General features: G+C 58.3%; 1 protein-coding gene across 10 annotated transcripts; it reads right to left on the reverse strand.

Moving 5' to 3' along the window:
* Positions 1-4,123: 4,123 nt before the first annotated feature.
* Positions 4,124-24,521, reverse strand: CDC42BPG (CDC42 binding protein kinase gamma). Of its 10 annotated transcripts, none has more exons than XM_049892405.1 (38): positions 24,303-24,521; positions 23,053-23,172; positions 21,723-21,814; positions 21,557-21,640; positions 20,934-21,029; positions 20,544-20,692; positions 19,993-20,086; positions 19,580-19,780; positions 19,201-19,449; positions 18,684-18,763; positions 17,675-17,772; positions 17,486-17,566; positions 17,122-17,234; positions 16,853-17,032; positions 16,485-16,574; positions 16,270-16,391; positions 16,098-16,170; positions 15,736-15,842; positions 15,542-15,656; positions 15,184-15,332; positions 15,020-15,108; positions 14,671-14,723; positions 14,486-14,581; positions 14,328-14,387; positions 13,913-14,018; positions 13,504-13,637; positions 13,284-13,423; positions 13,109-13,190; positions 11,990-12,206; positions 9,961-10,104; positions 9,261-9,860; positions 8,072-8,169; positions 7,903-7,987; positions 7,638-7,758; positions 7,397-7,514; positions 6,762-6,885; positions 6,561-6,649; positions 4,124-6,441 (listed from the first exon to the last, which is right to left on the reverse strand). In XM_049892405.1, exons 1-38 carry the CDS (start codon positions 24,460-24,462, stop codon positions 6,364-6,366), a joined length of 4,887 nt encoding a protein of 1,628 aa, XP_049748362.1. In that variant the 5' UTR covers positions 24,463-24,521; the 3' UTR covers positions 4,124-6,363. The 10 variants fall into 10 exon arrangements, with proteins under 10 accessions (XP_049748362.1, XP_049748364.1, XP_049748361.1 ...); XM_049892407.1 differs by having other exon boundaries at positions 4,125-6,441; positions 9,961-10,023; positions 14,486-14,584; XM_049892404.1 differs by having other exon boundaries at positions 4,125-6,441; positions 6,561-6,646; positions 14,486-14,584.
* Positions 24,522-24,924: the final 403 nt, after the last annotated feature.

Below are 24,924 nucleotides of genomic sequence, written 5' to 3' on the forward strand. Positions count from 1 at the left end.
AACAATCAGACAACTGCAAATTGTAGGCCATTCTACAAAAGAATTGACCTTGACTCTTCAAAAATGTCAGGGTAATAAAAGATTAAAAAAAAAAAAAAAAGGAGGGGGAAATGGGGTTTTCCAGATTAAAGGAGACTAACGAGACATGACTCATTGGTTAAGGGCTCGGCTGCTGATGATAAGGTCAGTGGTTCAAACCCACCAGCTGCTCCTCAGGAGAAATGTGGCAATCTGTTTCCATAAGGATTTACAGCCTTGGAAACCCTATGGGGGCAGTTCTAATCTGTCCTATAGCGTCACTATGAGTCAGAATTGACTTGGTGGCAATGGGTAAAGAGACATGACACCCAAATGCAACATGTGATCCTGGGGCTCCTCAGTTAACATAAAAAAAAAGTTCTGAAGAACATTTTTTTATTGTGCTTTGGGAGAAAGCTTACAGCTCGAATTAATTTCTCAAATAAAAATTTATACACATATTATTATGTGACATTAGTTGCAATCCCTGTAATATGACAGCACACTCCCCCTTTCCACCCTGGATTTCCCATGTCCATTCAACTGGTTCCTGTCCCTTCCTGCCTTCTCATCCTGACTCCGGACAGGAGCCGCCCATATGGTCTCGTGTATTTGGTTGAACTAAGAAGCACACTCAGAAGCACTCTTCATGAGTATTATTTTTTTTTTTTTAATAATTTTTATTGAGCTTTAAGTGCACGTTTACAAATCAAGTCAGTCTGTCACATATAAGCTTATATACACCTTACTCCATACTCCCACTTGCTCTCCCGCTAATGAGTCAGCCCTTCCAGTCTCTCCATTCGTGACAATTTTGCCAGTTTCTAACCCTCTCTACCCTCACATCTCCCCTCCAGCCAGGAGATGCCAACACAGTCTCAAGTGTCTACCTGATACAAGTAGCTCACTCTTCATCAGCATCTCTCTCCTACCCATTGGAGTATTATTATTTTTTATTAATTTTTATTGTGCTTTAAGTGAAAGTTTACAAATCATGTCAGTCTCTCATACAAAAATCTATATACACCTTGCTATACACTCCTAATTGCTCTCCCCCTAATAAGACAGCACACTCCTTCCCTCCACTCTCCTCGTGTCCATATAGGCCAGCTTCTGAAACCTCTGCCCTCTCCTCTCCCCTCCAGATATGAGGTGCCAACATATTCTCATGTGTCTACTTGATCCAAGAAGCTCGTTCTTCACCAGTATCATTTTCTATCCTATAGTCCAGTCCAATCCCTGTCTGAAGAGTTGGCTTTGGGAATGGTTCCTGACTTGGGCTAACAGAAGGCCTGGGGACCATGACCTTCGGGGTCCCTCTAGTCTCAGTCAGACCATTAAGTCTGGTCTTTTTACGAGAATTTGGGGTCTGCATTCCACTGCTCTCCTGCTCCCTCAGGGGTTCTCTGTTGTGCTCCCTGTCAGGGCAGTCATCAGATGTAGCCGGGCACCATTTAGTTCTTCTGGTCTCAGGCTGATATAGTCTTTATGAGTATTATTTCAAGTTTTATAGTCCAGCCTAATATTTGTCTGAGGAGTGGGCTTGTGAAGGGCATTTTTGAGGCAATATTAGATAATTTTGCTGTATCGCTGTTAAAGTTCTTGAGACTGAGATGGTAACAATGGTTTCTAAGGAGAGGTTCTTCATTCTTAAAAGATGCCTACTAAAGCATATAGATGCCAAGTATTAAGATGTCTGCAACTTCCTTTAGAATGGTTCAGCAAAATACACACTATGTATATGTACTAGATACAGGTAGGTGTAGACCAAGCCCGCTGCTGTCGAGTCGATTCCAACTCATAGGGACCCTATGGGACAGAGTAGAACTGCCCCAGAGTTTCCAAGGAACGTCTGGCGGATTCAAACTGCCGACCTTTTGGTTAGCGGCCGTAGCTCTTAACCGCTGCGCCACCAGGGTTGCCAATAAGTATAGAGGGGAAGCAAAAGCTGGAAAATGTTAATAATCAGGGAGACGAGGTGGAGGGTGTATGGGTTCATATGCTTTTTGTTGTTGTGTCTTAGATGGTTTACAGAATTAGTTTCTCATTAAATAATTAATACACATATTGTTTTGTGACATTGGTTGCCACTCCCACGTCAGCACTCTCCCCTTCTCGACCTTGGGTTCCCCATTACCAGCTTTCCTGTCCCCTCCAGCTTTCTCATCCTTGCCCCTGGGCTAGTGTGCCCATGTAGTCTCGTTTGGTTTTATGGGCCTGTCCAATCTTTGGCTGAAAGATGAGCCTCAGGAGTGACTTCAGTATTGAGTTAAAAGGGAGTCTGGGGACCATTCTCTCGGGGTTTCTCCAGTCTCTGTCAGACCAGTAAGTCTGGTCTTTTTTTGTGAGTTAGAATTTTGTTCTACCTTTTTCTCCAACTCTGTCCGGGACTCTCTATTGTGATCCTTGCCACAGCAGTTGGTGGTGGTAGCTGGGAACCATCTAGTTGTGCTGGACTCAGTCTAGTGGAGGCTGTGGTAGTTGTGATCCATTAGTGCTTTGGACTAACCTTTCCCTGTGTCTTTGGTTTCCTTCGTTCTGCCTTGCTCCAGATGGGTGGGATCAATGGAGTATCTTAGATGGCTGCTCATAAGCTTTTAAGACCGCAGACGCTACTCACCAAAGTAGGATGTAGAACACTTTCTTTGTAAACTATGTCCCCTGAGACCACGGTTCCCAGCTGTCAGTCCAGTGAATTGGTCCCCCAGGGAGTTTGAAGGTGTGTATGAAGCTTCCATGACCTTGCCTTGTTCAAGTTGTGTGGACTTCCCCAGTATTACTTAACTGTCTTATTCTTCACCAAGGAAACCCTGGTGGCGTAGTGGTTAAGAGCTACAGCTGCTAACCGAAAGGTCGGCGGTTTGAATCCACCAGGCACTCCTTGGAAACCCTATGGGGCAAGTTCTACCCTGTCCTATAGGGTCACTATAAGTTGGAATCAACTTGATAGCAACAGGTTTGGTAGGCTTTTACCCTTCACCAAAGTTACCACTTATCTATTATTCATATTCTTTCAGTCTTTGTGTAGACTTGAAATTCATCCTCATAAAATATGGGGAAAACAAATTTTTTTTTAATTTGAAAATTCTATCTTTTGGCAAAGGATTGCTGGGCTCTGGGGAGCAGGCTATTTCTTCATTTGGTGAGGGATGGCTGGAGGCCTTAGCTTGCCAGAGGCCTGAGCATCCTGTTGTCTGCCTAGGGCCCCCTCTTTGCACCTCTGCATTCAATAGGCACACAGAGGACACATTTCTATTTTGCCAAAGTCTCACCAAAAACCCCCATGAGATGGGCTTAATGATCCCCATTTACAGATGGGGAAGCTGAGGCTTAGAGAGGTCAAGTAACTTGCAGCACAGCTGGACTAGAATCCAGTCATCTGACTCTCAAGCCTGGGCTCCTAACCAGGCCCTGGAATTCTGTGGGCACTCTCCAGCCCCCCATCCTCACCCAGATGGTGGTACTTGGGTACTGTCCCCAGCTTTAGGGCTAGGTTATGAGCCTCCAGGCACAGCCATTGGACCCCTAGGCCCCACTCCTTCAACATCCAGCTCAACCTCAAGGCCTGGGTCTGCCCAGGCATGGACACCACACTAAGAGCAAGTGAGATTCCAACCAGGTCTTCCCTCCCCCGGGTCAGGCATCAGGGTGCTCGATACCCTGGGTGTGCCCCTCCAGATCCATTTCTACCCTTCTCCTCTCTGATCTGTGCCCCCCAAACTGCCCTGTAAGATCATAACTGGGCTCTTGGGCCTTCTGGCTGCTGGATGGGTTTGGACAAAGGGAGGCAGGAAGATTTATTTCCCGGGTTGGCTTCCTGCTTGGCGTGGCCATGTTCTTCCACCAAAAGCCACAGCTCCTGCCAGGTCACAACACAGCCTCCTCCTGCTGGCTGGCCTGGGGTAACAGTTCCCCACTGCTGTTGGCGCTGGGGCACCCCAACTCCCTGTCCACAATTTTGTAAACTATCCCTTGGTTAAATTCTTCCCAGTTATCCTATTTGAGTTTATCTTCTGATTCCTCAAAACATAGGGAAGAAGACCTGGTCTTTCATTGTCCCCGATACCCTCGCTCCCCCCATTCCCCTCAAATTCTCCCACCCGCCATTTTCTGAATCCCAGGAGGACAGATCCAGGTGGAGAGCCCAGCAGCTTACAAAGCTGTCTTTATTGGTTTCTTGTTGCCTCCTGGAACATTGGATCAATCCCATCTGGGAATGTGCCATTTGAGAAGATAAATACTCATTTTGCCCCCCACACTTCAGTAGGGAGAAGTTTAATAAAAATAGTAATATAATAACAATAATAATGACTGTGATCAATAAGAAAATGTCCCCATATGACCCCCTAATACAGAGTTGGTTGAAGCTTCAAGAAAAAAGGTCGCCCCTTTCTGGGAAGGCCCGTGTGCCCTCCTCCCCACCAAGGAGCCTTATAAATACCCCCCATCTTATCCCATTCCATCCCTGCCTAGGAATTAGATTCACCTTGGACGGATTAGACAACAATGTCAGTCCTGCTCATGAAGCCCCTTCCCTGGTCCCAAGCTCACCGAGCTCCTCCCCAGAAAGGATCCGTGGGGCTGTGTTTTCCTCCCAGAACCTCTCCCCTCCACCCTTCTCATCTCTTCTTCCTCATCACCTCCTTTATCCCTCTCTCCTCCTCTGGATCACTTCCATCCCCTTCCAATTTCTCCTCTCTACCTCCTCTCCCACTTCCTTTCCACCCCCTTCCTCTCTCTCACCTTCTTCACTTACATCCTTCCCTCTACTCTCTAACTTCTTTTCTTCTGGACCAGCACCTGTCTTTCCCACCCTGACCCTGAGCAGAGACCCAGACCTGCCCCATTCTGGCCTCAGTGAGGGTCCTGATGGCAGCACAGGGCCCCAGACCTGTTCGAGGCCCGGGGCCTTCTCCCTCTCTCACCCTGACGCAGGGGCTTGGGACCCAAAATGAGAGCTTTGGCACAGTCTCCCTGGAGATCAGGGCCGAGGAGGCCATTCTATTCCTAGTGACCAGCACAGGCTGGGACCAGAGGGGAAAGGTAGGATGAGGGCTGGGGGTCGAGACCCTGAGTCATGGGAACCCAGGCAAGCCTCCTGCCGCTGCCCAGCCCAGGCCTTCCCCGAGTTCGAATTCCACATGTCCGGACCGGCCGGAGTATGGCATTCCTCAAGCTCTTGGCTCCCACACATCCCTCTGTCCTGGGATTGGGGTGGGCCCTGCTGGAGGGTGTCAAGGGGAACTCTCTGAATCAGGGGCCGGAGGGAGGCTCCTGGGCCGCTCTGAGACCTGGTGGGGGTGGGGAGAATAGGAGGAAGTCACGGTGGGGAGAGGCAGGCAAGACTTGTTCCTCACCAGGCCAGTGCCTTCCAGAAGCCTCCCTAGGACTCATCACTTGCTCTAGCAGGCCCTTGAAGGAGGCCAGATGTGAGGGGGTGGGGTGGTGCATGAGTCACTGGAAGAACCTGGGGAACTTCTACCTAACCCTGGAGCCCAACTCAAGGTCCCTTTCTTCCTTCACTCCATCCTTCATTCAATCAGCGAACATGCTTTACTCTGGGCAGAAGAGAGAGGCCTGAGCCCCACTATCAAGGAGGCCACAGTCAGGGGAGGAGGAAAGGCACCCATACAGACAGCCACAGCACAGTAGGTGCCACAAGCTAGGCACCCATGGAAGGCCCAGGGAGGCCATGACCAGGCCACCAGGAAGGCTTCTTTGCACAAGGTGATATTGGTGCAGGGCCTTGAGGGTGGCCTGGGCATTGATTAGGCTAAGGATTGGGAAGGCATTCAAAACAGGAGGCAGAGCAGGGGAAGAGCCAGAGGTATGAAAGAGCGTGGCAAGTCTCAGGGCTCTGGGTGGCCTGGTGTGGCTTGAGTGGGTGTGTGTGTGGGAGGGAAGTAGTCAATGTGGCTGGAGGATAGGTGGGAGCCTTCCCACCTCCTCTTAGGCCTTCCTCTGGAACCCCTCTGCCCACGATCTGGGCGTCTGTTATTGTTAGTTGATTCTGACTCATGGTAACCCCATGTGTACAGAGGAGAACTGCTCCATAAGGTTTCCAAGGCTGTGACCTTTTGGAAGTAGATTGCCAAGCCAGTCTTCAGAGGTGACTCTGGGTATGTTTGAACTGCCAACCTTTTGGCTAGCAGTCAAGCACTTAACTGTTTCCACCTCCCAGAGATGCCTCCCCAGGGCTCCTCGGTCCTCTGTTAGGGGTCCCAGGAGCTCCACCCAGTGCTCTCCCCATGTGCTGGGCTCTTCCCAGGCATCACCTGATACAGACCTTATGATAACAGCCTCATTTTACAGATGAGACGAGCTCAGGGTGGTTGAGCACCTCACTCAGGGCCACACAGCTGGGACACTAGAGCCAGCCTGCTGCCAGGCTCCTGCTGGGGCCCGCTGATGGGTGACACAGAGCTGCCAAGGGCAGGGATGGGCTTGACTTGGTTGGCCGCTGGCCTCCAGTCCTGCACAGTCTAGCACAGCACAGGACTGCCCCTCCTTTGGATAGGGGTGGAACAAGCCCCACAGCTCACCTGCGTTAGGGAGGCTGCAGGGCTCAGCGATCCCTGCGGGCAGGACACAGATTCGCTGGACAGAGATGTCCGAGGTTTCCTCTTCACTGCTCCAGGAACAAAGGAGGGGATAAAAACACTATGGTCAGTACTTGAGGGCTCCAAGCGGGTGGAATCTGGGGAGGGATGTGGACGTATTGGAGCCCTTAGGGCTGCCCTTACTGGGGTCCACGTCTCCAGCGAGGGTATCGCTGTCCATAGAGGCTGGGCGCCGAGAGGCCTCTGAGAAGCTGTGGGGCCGCTGCGGGCCGGAGCTGCGGGCACCTCGGCCCTTCTCTTCCGGAACCTGTTGGGGAACAGTGTGGAGGGGCTGGGATGGGCGGACAGTCTCAGCTGAGAAAACTAAAAACCAAACCCACTGCCATCAAGTCGATTCTGACTCATAGCAACCCTACAGGACAGAGTAGAACTGTCATATAGCTTCCAAGGAGTGCCTGGTGGCTTTGAACTACCAATCTTTTGGTCAGCAGCTGCTGCTCTTAACCACTACGCTACCAGGATTTCCAGCTGAGGAGGGGACAGCGCAGGTCAGGACAAATGAGACCCACTTGTCCGGGCCTGGGCATGCTCAGGGCCCAGGTATCAGCAATGAGTCACAGGCCAGGAGCCCAGGTAATCACAGGTCTACCATTGGCGCGAGCTCACCAGGGAGGCTTGCGATCGGCTCAAGCTCACCAGAGGCCTGCGATTGGCTCAGTCTCACCAGGGAGGCCTGCGATTGGCTCAGTCTCACCAGGGGGGCCTGCGATTGGCTTGAGCTCACCAGCGAGGCCTGTGATTGGCTCCGCAGTACTCACCCGGGCCAGGCCCCTGGCAGTGGGCTTCCCGTCGGTGGCGCCCACGTGCACCAGGTGGTTGAAGTTGGTTGGCGGTGAGATGAGCTTGGAACGCACGAAGGGATCCTTCAGCATCTCCCTGAGGGCCAACAGAAATGTGGGAAGGGGGCCGCACCCACCGCCCTCCTGCCCTGAGCTCCGCCCCGGCCCCAGAGTAGGAGGAGGCTCCGCCCCGCCAAGCCCCCGCCTCACGCACGCGCACCTGCGCTGCTGCTGCCGGTGCTCCTCCGATACACGGAAGAAGAAGCGGCGTTTGCTCTTGGTGCGGAAGAGCTGGCGCCGGCTGTTGTCCGTGAGGTCGGGGATGTCGAACTCGTCCTTCTCTGTGGGAAGAGCAGAGCTGGGTAGTGCTCCCAAGTCCCCAGTCCGCTGGCTCTCACGGTCACACGTGTGCACAGGTGAAGGCACACAGGAGGAACACTTGCACATAGAGGTGCACGCACGTACACACGCGCACATTCCCTCACCTGCCAGCCGGTTCCTGAGGTAGGTCAGGCGAACCTTCTCGGTGCCATAGAGGAACAGGGAGCCCTCTGGGTTCAGGGGTCGCACCTGAGGCAGCAGGCAGAGGTCGGGTCATGCTGCCACACTGCAACCCCACCCCCAGTCCAGCCCAGGGTCTGGGGAGGCCCTGACCTTCTTGAGTGGCATGGTCTGCACCCATTCTGCTCTCCTCACGTCAAACACATCGATGGAGTTCTCACTGAACACTGTCAGGTAGGGGGCTGCGTAACCTGCAGGGTGGGAAACTGCCTGTGCTGTGCAGCCTCTGGCGAGGCGAGCACCTCTCTGAGCATGTTTTCTTCTCTGCATCAGGGGAACACCCTGTGCGCAGCAACAGCACAGTAACTTCCCCTGTCTTTGTCTGAGAACAATCCTGGTGACCACACCCAAGCTCCACAATACAGCACAAATAACAAGCCCATTGCACATAGGGCACAGTTCTCAACACTTGCCGTTTTCTCTCCCTTAATTCTCAAACAGCTCTGAGTAGGTACTGTTATCACTTCTAACTCACAGATGAGGAAACGGGAACTTCGGAGCTCAGTGATGGCCAGTCACCCAGCAGGTGAACCAGAGCTGGGGTTTGGACCCGTCAGTCTGCCACCCAGGCCCATGTGCCGAATGTCTGTTACACCCAACTCACAGGCCCCACCCTGGGAAGAGCCATAGCTTGTGATGGGAACGCCATCCTTCCTTTCTTCCAGGCCTTACCCCATCACACCAATTACTGGTGAATGCCGGACTCCCCCATTGCCCCAATCGTTCATTCATTCATTCATCATTCACTCCCCAAATATTCAGAGCCCCTGGGTGTGCTTGCCTGGGCCAGTGCTGAACGTGGATGAAGGAAGCAGCCCAGCCCATTCAGCAGGCCCCAGTGCACCAAGCCCATCATTACAGTAGAAGGTGATAAAGACCAGGACAGAGGCCTGAACAAAGGGGTGAGGGAACAAAGACGAGGCACGTCCCAAAGATGGGGGAGGGTGAGGCAGGGAGAATGAAAGCAGTAAGGACAATGACAACAACCACGGTCCTTGTGTATGGAGTGCCTGCCCGCTCCAGGCTGAGCCGAAACTGGAGCTGGACTTGGTTAAGCTCTGCCAGGTACAAAAAGGAAAGCAGCTCCAGGAGGGGTAAAGCATGGACTGAGGTGTGGAAGAGGAAGGGCCCATGCAAGTAGCCAAGGGGCACCAGGAGTCAGGGTGTGAAGGGCCTCTGTTGCGGGGCCAGGAGCTTGGCTGGAACCCCATCTCACTCTGCCAAGTGGGGTACACAGTAGGTGCCTGGAGTCCAGCCCAGCCCCACCCTCCCCAGGCCTTACCCCAGCCCGTGGGGGCTGCTGGCCACAGCAGTTCGTGGCCTCGAGACTTGCGGCCAGCACTATCCACGTAGACCCCGGCAGTGGTGAAGAGCAGCAGGAACTCACTGAGGCTGAGCTCCACGGCACCTAGCGCTTCGCCCAGACCCCCGCGAGACGGTGGTAGCTCCTCAGGCACCAGCCCGGCCCCCAGCGCTAAGGGTGCAGCCTCGTTGAGCAGCGGGTAGAGGGTGAAGGCCCCAGCTGCGCCCACACACAGCCGGTCGCCCAGCAGCCCCAGGCTCTGCACAGGTGCAGGTGCCTGCAGCTCCCGGATTCGGTGCTGCCAGGGCCCTGGGCCCGGCCCCAGCTGGTAGCAGAGCACCTGGCGCTTGACAGCTACACAAAGCACAGGGGTGCGGGCCTGCAGGATGCGCCCGGCTGCCAGTGCCTGGCAGCCTCGTGACTCAGTGATCTTGGCACCCGTGGCTTCTGTATTCTCCAGCTCGGCCAGGGCGAAGAGGCGCACGCTGGGGCCGCGGCCGCACAGTACCACCAGGAGACCCACAGTGGGGCTCATGGCCAGCCGCTGCACCCGCCGACACTCGCCCACCTGGAAGATGTCTGCAGAAGGGAGGGCATCACCAACTAGTAGATAAGGAGCAGCCCAGTCCTCTGGGGCCGACCCCCACCCACACCCACCCTGGCCCAGGGGGGCAGGTACCGTTGGTGTGTAGGTGGATCACAAACAGCCCCTCCTCAGTGCCCAGAGCAAGCCGTTCCTGGTCTGGGAGAGGGTCAGAGGTCAGAGGGCCTGTCCACTGGCAGGGAGCCTGGGTACACCGTTCCTTGCTGGACCTTAGTTTCTCTTGAGGAAATGGGGACAGTGATCCCACCGTCCCTGCCTCACTGGACCCTTCTCTCCCAGAATCTGGACTGGCTTTAATGGGGAGCAGGGGTCAAGGTCAGAGGCCCACCATCTTGAGCTTTGGAATTTGGAGTAAGTCACTCCCCCTCTCTGAGCCTTGGTTTCCCCTTGTGTAATGGGGTCAATGGTACTTTCGTCACAGAGCTGCTATGAGGAAGAGCTGAGGCAGTATAGGTTATATTCAACAGAGTCCTGACCCACAGTTGTCCCTGCTCAGCAAGTGCCCTCATCCGCTCTGGCTCTGACTGGCCCCGGGGTCCCACACAGTCTATCCTGTGGCTCCACCCTGAGTGACTGCTGGGAGAGATCCCAGCTCCCCAAGGGCAGGGGCTGGCTCAGGGCCTCAGCTGCCGGGAGAAGCCAAGGAGCAGAGCTTCCACTCCTTTCTTTTCCAGCTGTCAATAACGGAGGCCCTGCTGAGTATAGTGAACTTCGTGGCAGCCCCACTGTACTGGGCTCAATAAACCAAACCCTTCCCTGGAGTCAGTTCCGACTGACAGAGACCCCATGTGTTACACAGAACTGCTCCACAGGGTTTTCTGGACTGTAATCTTTACAGAAGCAGATTGCCAGGCCTTTCTTCCATGGTGCCACTGGATGGGTTCAAACCATCAACCTTTAGGTTAGCAGTCGAGTGCAAACTGTTTCCACCACCCAGGGAGCTATTGAGTTGAATAAAAAAAATATTTTTTTTGTCCCCCCAAAATTCATGTCCTTCCCTGGATCTCAGAATGTGACCTTATTTGGAGATAGAGTTATGGCAGATATAATTAGAAGGAGCCCTAGTGGTGCACTGGTTAAAACACTCAGCTGCTAACCAAAAGGTTGGTGGTTTGATCCCACCGGCTGCTCTGAGGGAGAAAGATGGGGCAGCCTGCTTCTTAAAGATTACAGCCTTGGAAGCCCTATAGGGCAGTTCTGCTCTGCCCTGTAGGGTCGCTATCAGCTGGACTGAGTTGACGGCAGTGGGTTAGACATAATGAGTAAAGATGAGGGCATACTGGAGCCCTGGTGGCACAGTGGTTAAGAGTTCAGCTGCTAACCAAAAGGCTGGCAGTTCGAATCCACCAGCTGCTCCTTGGAAACCCTATGGGATAGTTCTGCTCTCTCCTAGAGGGTCACTGTGAGTTGGAATTTACTCGACAGCAATGGGTTTGGTTTTGAGGTCATACTGGAGCAGGGTGGGTGCTTAATCCAATGACTGGTATCCTCATTACAAGAAAAAAGACACAGAGACACAGGGAGAATACCACGTGATGGTGGAGACAGAGATTGGAGTGACGGAGTCTACAAGCCAAGGAGCACCAAGCATTGCCAGCAACACCCGAAGCTAAAAGAAAAGCACAGAACAGATTCTCCCCCCTAAAGTCTTCCCTTGCGACACCTTGATTTCAGACTTCTAGCCTCCAGAACTGGGAGGGGAGGAATGTCTGGTGTTTAAGCCACCCCGGTGGGAACTTGCTCTGGCAGCTGCAGGAATTAATAGATCCTCAGGAGATGGAGGGAGGCCTGGAGCAGTCACACAGCTGCCCGTGGCCACCCAGCTGGCAGTAGGAGCACCAGGACCCTTGTTTGTTTCCACTCACATGAGGATCTCTTTTAGAAAAAGGAGAAACTGAGGCACAGAGAAATGGAGTGATGAGAAGTCAGGCCCTTGCCCCCCAGGGCTCCTCACACAGCTATGCCCGGAGGAGGCTTGCAGAGGACACAAGTGTGGGCAGCAAGGCCACAGGCTCCTGCTGATGGCTGCAGGGACTAGGCAGCGATGGTGGCCCTTGTGACCGTGCCTGGGCCTGCACTCTCCCCACAGTCCCTATGGGCTCACCGATGATGGCGGCGCAGAGCGTGTGGGGCAGCAGCGGCAGCCCATTGTCGTAGGCTTCCTTGAGGGTGTACACAGGTCGGGGCTGTGGCCGTACGTCCTGTAGCAGCCGCTGCAGCTCACCCAGCACCTGCAGCCAGCGCTCCCGCTCGCCCTCGCTCTCTGCTAGCAGCAGCACGGTGCATGTGGTGGGCGGCACCGCCAGCTGAGAGGCAGTCACCTGTAGGCAGGGACCCAGGCTGGAGGGGCCAGGGGCAAGAGACCAGGCCCAGGGCCAGCCATCCTCCCACTTCCCTCTTTCCACCAGGTGCAGGGCTAGGCACAGTCATACTGTGGGTCATAATCCAGATGGGAGTCCAACAAGCACACGGACAATTTCAGAAAGCCATGGTCAGTGCTGTGATAGGGAAGGATGAGGCATAGTGGGAATACAGGGGAGAGCACCCTAACCCAGACCAAGAGGTGCAGGAAGACTTCCCAGGGAAGAGACCTGTCAGCTGGAGCCTGAGGGACAAGTGCTATGACCAGGAGTAAGTCGAGGTGGGTAAGGGGCTAGGGGGTTGGGACCAAACCAAAAGCAAACCTATTGCCATAGAGTTGATTCCGACTCATAGCGACTCTATAGGACAGAGTAGAACTGCCCCATAGAGTTTCCAAGGAGCGCCCGGTGGATTCGAACTGCTGACCTTTTGGTTAGCAGCCGTAGCTCTTAACCACTGCGCCACTAGGGTTTCCGGGGGGCTGGGAGGGGGATGGCAATTCCAGGCAGAGGGAACAGAATGTGTAGGGGCCAAGAGGTGAGGGCACTCTTAGAACCTCAGGAAGCACAGCACGGCCGGAGCAGAGGCGTCAAGGGGAGGCTGGGGAGGTCAGGAGGGGCAGACCCATGGGGTCTGAGGACAGTGGGAGCCACGGAGGTCCTAACAAGGCAGCGCATGGCCAGATTCACATATGGAAAGCTCATTGGGGCTGCAGGGTGGGTGGTAGATGCAGCTGCCAGAATAGAGGCTATTGTTGCTGTCCACACAAAAGCTGAGGAGGCAGCAAGGGGCTGGAGAAAAGTGGCTGGAGTGGGGATGGGAATGGAGGGGATGAAGCCTGTCTGGCCCACCAGGCACTCACCCTAAAGATGCGTGGCAGGTCCCTGGATTGGGCGTGGATAACATCAGAGGCCAGGACGGGGGTGGCTGAGAACTGGGGATCCCTGGGATGTCCATGGAGCAGGTCAGAGGTCGCAATGCCCTGGCCGTCCCCCTCACCCACTAGTCTCTTGCCCCACACCACTGCCAGCACCCACCTCAGATCCAGTGCCTGCAGAAAGGCCCCACTGGCCGGGCTGAGCCGTGGGTCAGGGGCATCAAACAGCAGTAGGCGCGAGTCACTGACAGCAGCAAAGACCCGCTGCCAGCCACGTCGGACGCCCGAGGGCCGAGGCACCTGGGGAGAGGCAGGCGTGGTGGGGCCCACGCAGGCCCTCAGCCCCCTCCCCATCTCCCTGTCTCCCTGCCCCAGCTCACCGACAGGAAGCCCTCATAGGCAGTGCCAGTGCCCGTCTCAGGGTGCACTCCCAGGGCCGTGCGGAGGAGGTCAGGGGGCACAGGGCAGAGGGGGGCCTGTGGGGCACACATTGAGTGGCAGAAGTAGCTGCAGGCTGTGGGGAAAACAGGAGGGCAGATGGTGAGCACCGGAAGGATGGCTTGGCCTCTGGTCACTCCCACCCACGGTTTCCCTGAGGCCTTGATGAACCGGAACCAATTCCCATCTAGGGAGACAAAAAAACCTAGGAAGTAGGAGAGGTGGCTCAGGAGGCACCCGTGACCCAGGGGTGAGAAAAGCTGCCTGGCTGTCAGGCCCAGGGAGCCTCCCACCTCTAACACGTTTCCCCCCACCAAAGGGTGCGGGAGTGTGAACGCGTGGGGCTCTCACCGTCACACCCGAGGCCCTGGCGGCCCAGGCCTAGCATCAGCGAGGTGCAGTGGAGACACTTGGTGGGGGAGGGGAAGGTCCGGGGACGCAGCACATGTGAGCCGGGCTGGGGACGATGGGACATGCCATCACGCCAAGCCTGACCATAGCTTCCCCAGGCCCCACACCCATCCCTCAGAGTGGCCCACAGGTTGGGGGAGCTGGGCCCGGGTGGCCAGTAAATCTATAGCAGTACTCAAACTCATTGCCACTCTGGCCATACTCTGCTTTTGGTGGCCATGATGGAGAAGGGGCTCCTGGAGGGTAGATGCAGCCACCTGTCCAAGACCAGGCCATGGAGGAACCCAAGCAGGTCCTTGGAAGCCTGGCAGAACAGTCTAGCCCGCCCGCCCACGTGGCCCCTTGGGGCACTGACCTTAGCAGGAGGACTGTCTGCAGGGGCTGTGGTGGCAGCAGGTACCCTGGAGAACACAGCCTGCAGGTGGGGGGGCAGTGCGCGAGCAAACAGGTGAAGGGTGTGGGGCAGAGGGGGTGGGGCCTGGCCCCCCAACTCCAGGACTCCGCCTGTCTCACCCCCATGCGCAGGCTGCGGCGGCCCTCTGGCCTCAGCTCTGGCTCCAGCCCTGACCTCGAAGCCTCTCCTGAGACACCAGAGTCCTTGGCGGAGTCCTTCTGGGGACGGAGGGCAGTGTGGGGGCAGCGTCAAGGCCTGGTGCTGCTCTTCCTGGCCCCCCTCCACGGCCCTCCCTGGTCCTTACCTCTGAGCTCCAGAAGGACAGGAAGGGAAGCAGGGTGTTCAGTGGCTTGGTGTCTGGAAACAGAGGACAGGGTCACTGGGGGTGGGGTCCCTCGCCGAGCCCTAACACTTGTTCCTCAGGAACCAGGGGCCAATGGGGCCTTGGTTTCCACCTCGGTCAAATGGGGGAGCTGTCACAGACTGTGGTAGGGGCTATACACAGCAAGTGCTCAGTCAGTGCTGGGGACAGATGGCGGGGTCCAGGACAAACTCCTGTTTCTTAGCCTTGCAAGCTGCTGAGGAACCCGCTTGGTGACTATGAGGCTACCAGGGAGGGCTCACCCGAGGAAGGCATGCAGACAGCCACTCACCCCCTGGCCCGCGAGCTTGCAGCTCCTCCCGCAGTGCAGCCAGCTCCTGCTGCAGGCCCTGGTTCTGCTTCTCAGCTTCCTGCAGACGGCTGGGGAAGGACACAGCAGGCTCACCACAGGCCTCTCCCTGGCACCCAGCCTGTGGTGTGCCTGCCCGGCCTCACCTCTCGGCCCGCAACTGGGCTTCCTGCACCTGCGTCAGCCGCTCCTGCAGGCCCTGCTTGGCCCGGATCTCGGCCTCCAGTGCCGACTGCAGCTCCAGCCGGGCCGAAGCCTCCATTTTCTGCAGCCGCCGTGCCTTCCACTGGTGGTCCTGGTGGCCACAGGGGACCCATTTAAGATGCCTTCTGGGCCCGGCTGCCTCAGAGGTACCCTCTTGCCAGCGCATGCTGCTCCCCACGCTACCTGGCCGGGCTTAAGGCTGCAGCTGGGCCACTCACCCGCTGTGAGCTTGTGAGTTCAGTGTCTGCCCCCCACCTGCCTGATGAGATTCCTGCACCCCCAGGGTGTTTCTGGGCTTACCAGTGGCCGGGCAGGGAGCGTCTGGGTGCCCACATTCCGCAAGGACTCCAGCTCCTCTGCCATCTTGGTGGCTAGGGCCTGCAGGTACCCCCTTGAGACCTTCTCATCATTCACCCTGGTTGGGAAAGGGCTCAGGGTCACGGTCCAGGCCCTCAGCCCCACCCAGGCCCAGGCCCAGCCCAGCGGGTGCCCACCAGCTGAGGATGTCGGCGATCTGGGCCTCCCAGTTGCTCTCTGTCTCCCGCCGCTCCCCCTCCAGCCGCTGCTTACTCTGCTGCTCCTGCTCCAGCTCTTCCGCCAGCTGTGGGCAGGGAGGGAAGGTGGGGGTCAGCCCCCAGGGGCTGGCAGCCCCGTCTGCCATCTGTCCTCCCAGCACCCCTGGGCCTTGCGCCGTCCACCCTGGCTCACCCGCTGCAGCTTGGACACCAGCTGTGAGCCATGGCAGAAAGCCATCCTGCCCCAGGACCCTGGCAGCTCTGACCACCCACCCGGCTGGCTCCCCACCTCTGTGCCATGGTGTGTCTATCCATGCTGCTCTGTGTCCACCCCTGCTCACCCGCTCTTGCTCCCGGCTCAGCCGCTGGTTCTCCTCCTGCAGCCGGCACAGGACCTCCTCCTTCCCACTCGGCCTGGGGAGGCAAGGGCCAAGGGGGTGAGCTAGCTCCAGGCCACGGCCCTGGCTTGCCCACCCCCGACCCCAGCCCACCCTCCCTGGCCACCCGGCTCACCCCTGACTGCGGGCCTGGTCCAGCTGCACACGTAGGGCAGCCACCTCCTTCTGAAGCTGGGCCTCCTGCAGCCCACCCCCGGGTGGTCCCGTGCCATTGGTCTCAGAGGCTGTGTGGACAGTCTTGAGAACATGGAGAGGGATCAGGATCTGCAGACCCTGAGTGGGGTCAGCCTGAGGGTCACGCCTCTTGGCGAGGGGACTGGGCCTCACTACCTTGACTGAGGTCGACTCCTCAAGGCTCCGCTCCCACTGTCTCTGCAGCTGAGTCACCTCCTGGCTCAGGCTGGCCACCTGGGCCTCCAGCTGTGATGGGGTACAGAGGCAGGCAATGCAGATGGTGCCTACTCTGGCCCATCTCCCCCGCTTGCAACAGACTCTCAGGCTCTGCCAGCCAGGGTGGGAGTGAGGACGCAGCTGACCAGTCTTTCCCCTCACTCAGGCCTCGGCCAGCCACAGTGGGGATACAAAGGCACACTGTGTTCCCAGCACTCCCCACGGAGCTTCCCAGCTTCCTTCAGACACAATGGAGGTCGAGAGGCAGGGCCCTCCTGCTCCCCCTGCCTACCTCACCCAGCACCCACCTCTCTCCGGGCATCCCAGGCTTCCTCCAGCTGGGAGCTCAGGGCCTGGGTCTGGCTGGCCGTGGCCACCTCTCTCTCCTGGGCCTCCTGCAGCCTCTGGAACAGCTCCTCCTGCTGCTGCTGGGCTCGGCACAGCTCCTGCTCCAGTGCCCGAAGCCCTCTCTGAGCCTCAGCCAGCTCCTGGGAGTCAGGGGTGGGGAGTACAAGGCCTGGGTCAGTGCACAGACCTCTTCAGCACAAAGCCTGGTCACTCATCTACTAGCCCTCACCTGGCGGAGCTGGTCTCTCTCCTGACGTAGGTCACTGGCCTGGCCTGGGCTGTCAGCAGGGGGCCTATCCATCTGGGACAAGGGGGCTTTGCCATCCCTCTCCTTCAGTGTCTCTGCCAGAAACAGTCACTAAGACCACATGTATGGACTGCCCAGCCTCAGCCGGCACTCTACAGGTAGCATCTCATGGAAACGTTGTCCCAGCCTAGGAGGTGAGTCTCCTGGCCACCGTTCACATGCAGGCTCAGAAAGCTTCAGATACTTCCTCGAGACCACACAGCATGCATGGAGCAGGGGCTGGACTAGAACCCAGGTCTGACTCAGCGTGTGCTGAGGGAGGACGGAGGCAGGTGGTGGGAGGTACCTGACAGCCTCTCCCGTAGGGTCTGCACTTCTTTTCGTAGCTGCTCCAGGTCCTGACGATCTGAGGGGCTCAGCCGGACCTCTGGCCAGGGAGAAGGCACCACAGGTGAGCAGCTAGCCCTGCAGCAGCGGCCCTCCGTCAGACCCACTTTGCCCTGCCCAACCTTGCCTGACTGGCTCCCCACCGTACCATACAGCTTCCGGCTCAGCTCTGCCTTCTCTTCCTCCAGACACATGATCTTCCGCTCCAGGGCAGCCAGCCGCTCGGAGCCGCCCTCAGGACCAGGACTAGGGCCGGGGGAGATCAGAGGTCATGTAAGTTAGCAAAAACCCACTCTCTAAATCTTCCTCCTATATCCATTCATTCATCCCACCAAGAAACACCCACTGCGCACCAGTTCCGAGACCAGCCCAGCTCTATGCTGGGACAAGAGACAAATCAGTCCAGAGCCCACAGGGGAGGGCAAGGGACCGGGAGGCCCCTCAGGAGATGCCCAGGCTGATGCATGTGGCATCTCAGGGCAGTGGCTACAAGGTCCCCCAGGCCTAGGTTCAAGTCCCAGCCCCGGCCCTGCGTGACCTCAGTCACCTAATGTATCTGAGCCTCAGTTTCCTCAGAGAACAATATAGCAGCAACACCAGGGCCTCTTCTGAGGCTGTCAAGGGGACTCAGTGGTTGGGGCCCACAGTAAACACTCCATTAGTGCAGATCATCCTGGGAGCACCCCTCGCCCAGGACCTCGATGAGGCAGATCACCCTGGGAGTACCCCTCGCCCAGGACCTCGATGAGGCAAATCACCCTGGGAGCAGCCCTCACCCAGGATCTCAGGCCAATCCTGCGGGTAAGATCAGGCAGAGAGAATCCTGCTCATTTCACAGAGGCACAAATGAGGCTTGGGGAGTGGTAGGGGCCCTTCTAATTCTAGGCCTCTAGCTCCAAAACCAGGACATTCCCGCCTGCTGTGAGGTGCAGTGAGGGCCAAATGCTGGGCTGGGGCCTAGAGGGCCCTGAGGACATCGGGGTTGTCCTTCTGAGGGCTTACTTCCTGAGCTGCTGGACCATGTAGGCATGGGTGGGCCACTCAGTCCCCTTTCCCAGGGTCTTGACGGGCTTCACTCCCAGCATCTGCCAGGCTAGGCAGCTCCAGCTTCCTACTAGGTGGGACTCAAGACCCCAGAGAGTGAGGGCTGGACTCACCTGGTCGAGGTATAGGTGAAGCCCACAAATGGCAGGTGGTGACCTGAGAAAGCCCCATGGGAGGGTGGTGGCAGGGTGCCCTGCAGGAGGCACAGGAGAGTCAGAGTCAGCAGACAGCTCCAGACTGAGGCTCGAGAACTGGGAGGCCCCCTGGCAGTGGGCAAGACCTCCTCACCGTGCTCAGGGGCACAGCTAGTGGAAACTAACATGGGGTCGGGGGGGAGGGCAAACAGATCACAGCTCCCTGGAGTCCTTGAAGTTGTGGCCCCCAGGGGCTGCTGGGAGTTCTCTTCCTTCCATGAATTCTGGCTGATAGTATGACATTTGGGGTCAAACGACCTTCACTTGGCACAACCTACCTCAGTGCAGCCTAGCCCCAGGTAAGCCATGACTCCCTCAAGCCCCTGGGGTCCATAGGCCTCCTCCCCAGCCCGACAACTACTCTGGGGAACTTCTGGGCGGTTCCTGGGCCGGCGAGGGTCAAAGCAGCTCCCCTGCAGTGGGACCAGCCACTCACTGGGTGGTTGAGGGTGTCGTCATCCACGTCGAAGTTGGAGGTGTCCACAGGCCCACGGAGCTCAGGAATGTAGGGGGCCGTGCTGGTTGCCAGCCGCTCCCAGTCCACACCTTCAAAGAAGGGGTGGTTGCGGAAGTCATCCAGCCCACCACGTCCCAAACGTTCCTCCTGGCGGCACAGCAGCTGGCGGATCAGGTCTTGGGCACTGGCTGGCACGTCAGGCACATCTGGGGGGAACTGCAGGTGATCCTGCAGGCCAAGCCAGAGAAGGGTGCATGGGTCCAGGATCCCACCTTCCCCGGCAGGCGTCTCCAACCATATGGACTTGGGGAGCCCATCCCGCCGCCCTCCCCAGAACCCCAGATCCTGGCGGCCAAACCTCATGGTTCATGATCTTGCCGTAAGTTTCCACCAGGGACTCAGCGTAGAAGGGCGTCTCCCCAAAGAGCAGCTCATAGGCGCAGACTCCCAGCGACCACCAGTCACACTGCGGGCCATAATGGCCCTTGCCCTCCTCCATGGCCTGCAGGATCTCAGGGGAGATGTAGTCTGGTGTCCCTACAGCCACCGAGGAGTCCACCTGTGGGTGGTGGTGTTGACGACGCCATGAAGATGGCCTCAGGCTGGGCCCTCACCATGGCCCTGGGCCTGGTATTTCACTCCCTTAGGGCTCAGCTGGCCTGGTGCCCCTCACCTGGGGCCTGGGCCTAGCTCTTTGTTCCTCTGGGAGCCTGAGGCCCTCACTGTACCTCCCTTCCCCAGGGAGCTCCCACTTGGGGGCAGGGTCCTCACCATGCCGCTGTTGTTGAGACGCAGGCAAGAGCCAAAGTCGGCCAGGCGGATGTGCCCGTTCATGTCCAGCAGGACATTGTCTGGCTTGACATCCCTGAGGAGGACAGGGATGGTGAGGACTTGACCGGTGTGTGTGGAGGTGTGTTCAATATATGCCCAAGCATACATGTGAGCAAGGTACATGCATGCGGGAGGGAGAGAAGGCTGCTAGCCAGGCTTCCTGGCTCCCAAGGAGGAAGAAAGTGGCCAGGTTGGGGAAAGGGACCCATAAGGTGGACCTTTGGAGGCAGCAGAGTGATGTGAGGGATGCAGGGGTCAAATGTCCCCAGTGTAAACCACAGCATAGCCACCTACCACCTGAGCCTCTCGGGCCAGGTGCTGAACCACAATTTTCCCACCTGTAAAATGGGGACAGAAGCAGCCCTCATTGCACATGCTTTTGGAATGAAGATTAAAAGGACTCAGTGAGGAATGCCAGGTGCTGGGTGCATGGTCGGCAGATGTTAGCCCCCCACAGAGCTGGCAGGGCAGCGGGGGCTTCAGGGCCCCACCTGTGGACGTAGCCGAGCTGGTGCAGTGAGTGGATGGCCAGCACCATCTCAGCCAGGTAGAACTGGGCCAGCTCAGACGGAAGGCGGTCCTCGAAGCGGCTCAGCAGTGTGAGGAGGTCCCCTCCGGCATAGTAGTCCATCACCAGGTACTGGTGGGGTGGGGGAGGTGAGAATCAGTGTGGGGGAGGGGTACCTTCCCTGGGCCCAAGCCCTCCTGCCTACCCCGCGGCCTCTGAGAGGGCTGGAGTCTCAGGCCCAGGAGCTGGTGGGAAGTGGAAATGGTCCCAGTAGGAAGGTCTCTCTTTCTCTTTCCTTGGACCCAGTGTCCCTGGCCCCTGAGGGCCTCCTCTGTGTCCTCTGCTCCCAGGTGACCCTGCCGAGTATCCTTACCAGGTACTCCTCATCCTGGAAGGCATAGTGCAGGGCAGTCACCCAACGGCTGTCCCCCTTCACCAGGACGTCTCGCTCCTCCCGGAAACAGGCCGTCTACAGCAGGTTTTGGGGAGGAGTGGGTGGGGTCAGAGCCCAGAAACCCCTCCGGTCAGCTCAGAGATGGAGGAAGACTCTATAAGTCTAGGTGGCTGGATGAAACTCATAGTTCTGCTCTGCCCCAGGCTGGCCTCCTGGGAGCCCAAGCCCTGCTTTATGGCTTTGGGCCTCAGTTTTCACACATAGGAAATGGGAATACTCTGCTTGCTTTTAAGACAAGCTTGTTATGAGGAGCGGCTAAGAGATCAGGGATGGCATCCCCTGTCTGTTCAGCAGTGATACCCCGTCCCTCCCTGGATGCCACCCATTCGCAGAGTACCAAAGTCAAGGTGGAGGTGCTAGCTCTGTCTGCCCACTGGCTGGCTCCCTGACCCTGTCCCCAGACTCCAGGTAGCTCTACCCCAGGGGCTGATGGGGCTTGTAGTCTTCTCCAGCCTGAGGACCTGACATTGGCCTGCCAGGTCACTGTGACGGTACCCCCACCCATTTGTGCATGTCAAAGTCCCACCAGGCCCCAAGCTGACCTCAGCCCTCTTCAGCATCTCCCACTTGTGCAGCATTTTCATGGCAAAAATCTGCCCACTGTCTCTCTGCCTCACCACAGCGACCTATGGCCACAGGGAGGATGGGTCACCCCACCTGGGTGCAAAGAGCCTCCTCCCACCCCCCACCCCCAGGCTCTCTGCTCACCTCCCCGAAGGCCCCTCGGCCGATCACCTTCAAGATCTCAAAGTCGTCTCTCTGCAGCCGCAGCTCTTTTACCTTCGATACGAAGGGACTGGCTGAGGAGGACACAGAGTGGGGCTCAGGGGGGAAAACCAGGTGCTGCCACTGCTGTGTGGCCGGGGCACAGATGTCCTCCCAGGGACCATTGGTGGGAGGTGGAGCAGGGGCATGGAAGGTGGAGGTGCTGGCTCTGCTCACTGCCTGGCTCCTTGTCCTGGTCCCCAGACTCCAGGTAGCTCCACCCCAGGGATTGATGGGACTTGTAGTCCTCTCCAGCCTGGGGGCCTGATACTGGCTGGCCAGGCCACTCTGAGGGTGATGGGGCCACCACTCCCACCCCAGCTCACAATGCTTGACCCACTAGCAGTGCCAGGCAGGGCCTGACTGGGGGAACCGGACGGGTGACATTCCTTGTCCCCAGAGAGGCTTCTCTGCTGGTCAGAAGCTGTAGGCCTGGGTCCGGGCACCCTGCAGGCACAGAGGTACCAGTCCACTCCAGACGGCAGGTAGGACAATGGTCCCGCAGGACCCTGGGAGGACAGGCCCTGGGCTCCCCATATGAGGCCTTCTCAGCTGGAGGCCTCGATACCAGTCTGCCCAGGTTCTCACAAGACTCAAAACCAGGCCAAAAAAACCTCTAGCTGGCATGGCCACTGGCACCTGAGGGTGAGAGCACACAGGGCCCTGCCAAGCCTGACTAGCCCTACAGTGCCTAGCCCTGCCCCCTCCCTGGACTCGGCCTGTGCCTGGCTAAGAACCTCCTCCTCCCTCATACCCCTGACACCCCCCCTGAGGGGCATCTCCTGCCCGTCCCACGCCTCTCCAGGCCAGGAGTCACCCCAGGCCTGGCTTTGGAAACTCAGGGAGGCAAGAGTGACCAGTAGGGGTTAAGGGCAGCTGAGGTCTGGCTCCCTACCTCAGTTTCCCCCTGTCAGAGGGTAAACTCCCTGCTAGCTGGGTGGGTCTGTGGGTGGGGCAGAGAGCTGCCCCACAGGTTTATCAAGCAGAACCCCCGCAGCTGGGGTGGAGTGGAAGCCTCATTACAAAAATTAATTGTCTCTTTCCCAGGTATCTATGGGGAATGGGGAAGGAGCAGCCACAGGCCTCCAAGGGAGAAGTGAGGCCAGGGTGGCCACCCACCAGCCAGCTAGGGACCAAAGCCTAGGACCCCTATTAGGAGGTGTGACCCCCGGGCCAGGCTGCCCAGCCCCCTCGCCTTACCGAAGAAGGGGGGCTCTGGGCAGGAGCAGGGGCAAGTTGGGGCAGAAGAGTGAGTCACCGCCCTGTGAGTTACCTCGGGAGATGTCAACAGACAGGTCCCCACACTGGGATCCCAGGCAGAGGTGCCAGAGGCAGACAGGGAGGAGCACACACGTGTGCAAACACACATGTGTGTGCATGTGCATCACAGGGGCTGGTGACAACACAGTCAGACACAGGCACATTCACAGGTGTCCCGGAACACAGGCAGGCCAGAGGCCGAGGCCCTGCCCTCACCCTGGGGGAATGGGCTGGCACGCCTGGGTGGCAGCCCCCCAACCGTACCAAGCCAGGCCCTGTGCTTGTCCAGAGCTCAGGATTGCCAGGAACGTCAGTCGCCCACTGGGCAAACACCCGCCTCACCCCACCCCCTGGCCAGGCTCCCGGTGCCCTCACCATAGCCCAGTCGGGTGTGACCAGGGAGCCCTCGGGCTGGCGCCAGAGCCCACACTGGGCTCAGGGTCACCCCGGGCCAGCCACTCCCAGGGAGCAGATGAGTCACCAGGAAGGGGCGCAGACCCACCTCCAGCCAGGCCCCCTGGCCCCCTGGCAGCTCTCCAGGAGCCTGGCCGGTGGCTTGCACAAAGGAGCCGAGGTGGGTTCCTGTGCCCAGCCTGGGTGCTCTTGTACACAGGAAGATGGAAATTGTGTGTGTGTGTAGGAGAGTGTCCACAAGCGTGAGATGCTTCTGATCTGTGAGCGGAAGTAGGCCAGCAGGTGAGCGTGAGTCAGAGCCAGGGTAGCTAGGGTGGTCTGCAGGGTAAAGTGTGGGCTCACGGGGTCTCGCCCTAAGCTACGAGTGTCCCCAGTGAGTGTGTGGGAGACTGAGAACATGTGTGTCAATGTGTGATATGCATGGGGGTCTGTGTGTGAGCGTGTGTTCCCCTGAGTCTGCGAGTTGTAAGATGTATACAGAGAATCCCTCTCGCGGCTGTAAGCGTTGTGTACATGCACCAGGATCTGTATGTGGGAACAAGTTTGTGTATGTCCTTGTGTGGTTCTCTGAGAGTGTCTGAGAATGTGTGTGCGGTGTCGCGTACATGTGCGGGGGCCTGCAAAAATCTGAGTGAGGGTTTCTAGAATGCCCAAGTGTGTGAAGTGCGCAGGTGAGGGGGAGGGCCTGCGGGCTCCGGTGTAGGTGAGTGAGCCAGTGAGAGGAGCGCCTGTGGGGTGCGCGTCCCTGCCGGAGGCTCTGTGGGCATGGAACACGCGGTGGCCGGGGGCGGGGGGGGTCCCGACGCGGTGGCCCTCGGGAGGCCCTCCCGCCCCGCCCCCGCCACTCACCCCAGCTCAGAAACTGCGCGACGTAGCGCTCCCGCCGCAGGGGGGCGCTGCTTAGCTCGTGGTGCAGCGCCAGCAGCAAGTCCAGGAGGCCGTCGAGCCACGGGCCGCCGCCGGCCTCGCCCCGCGCCAGCCACTCCAGCGCGCGCAGCCGCCGCTCCATGGCTGCGGCCGGAGCCCTGCGCCGGGCTAGAGCTGGGCCGCCCGCATGCCCGCCCACCGGTCAGAGAGTCCGTCTCGCCGTGCGCCCTCCCCCGCCCTCTCGCCCTCCCCGCTGTCACCTTCCTCCGCCACCGCCTGCGCGCCCTCACCTGGGCGCCGCGCCCCGCCCCCCGATGGACGGGCAGGTGCGCGCCGACCAATGGGAGCCGCGGCTGGAGGGAAGGTGGGAGGGCGGAGGCGCGCGGGGGCGTGGCCAACTCCCGGCCAGGAAGTGGGGGGGCGGGTCCCTAAAAGTAACTCCTGGGTGGAGCGGGGCGGGAGGGCGCCCCGTGGGGGCCGAAAGACCGCCCAGGTTCCCGCGCGGCCCCAGTCCCAGCCCTGCCAGGCTCCTCGCCGGCCCCCAACCTAGGTTGGGGGTGTCCAGGACACTGCAACGTCCCTTGCCCCCTGGGCAGCTGCGGCC

The sequence above is a fragment of the Elephas maximus genome, chromosome 7, assembly GCF_024166365.1.
Source record: "Elephas maximus indicus isolate mEleMax1 chromosome 7, mEleMax1 primary haplotype, whole genome shotgun sequence".
Lineage (NCBI taxonomy): Eukaryota > Metazoa > Chordata > Mammalia > Proboscidea > Elephantidae > Elephas > Elephas maximus.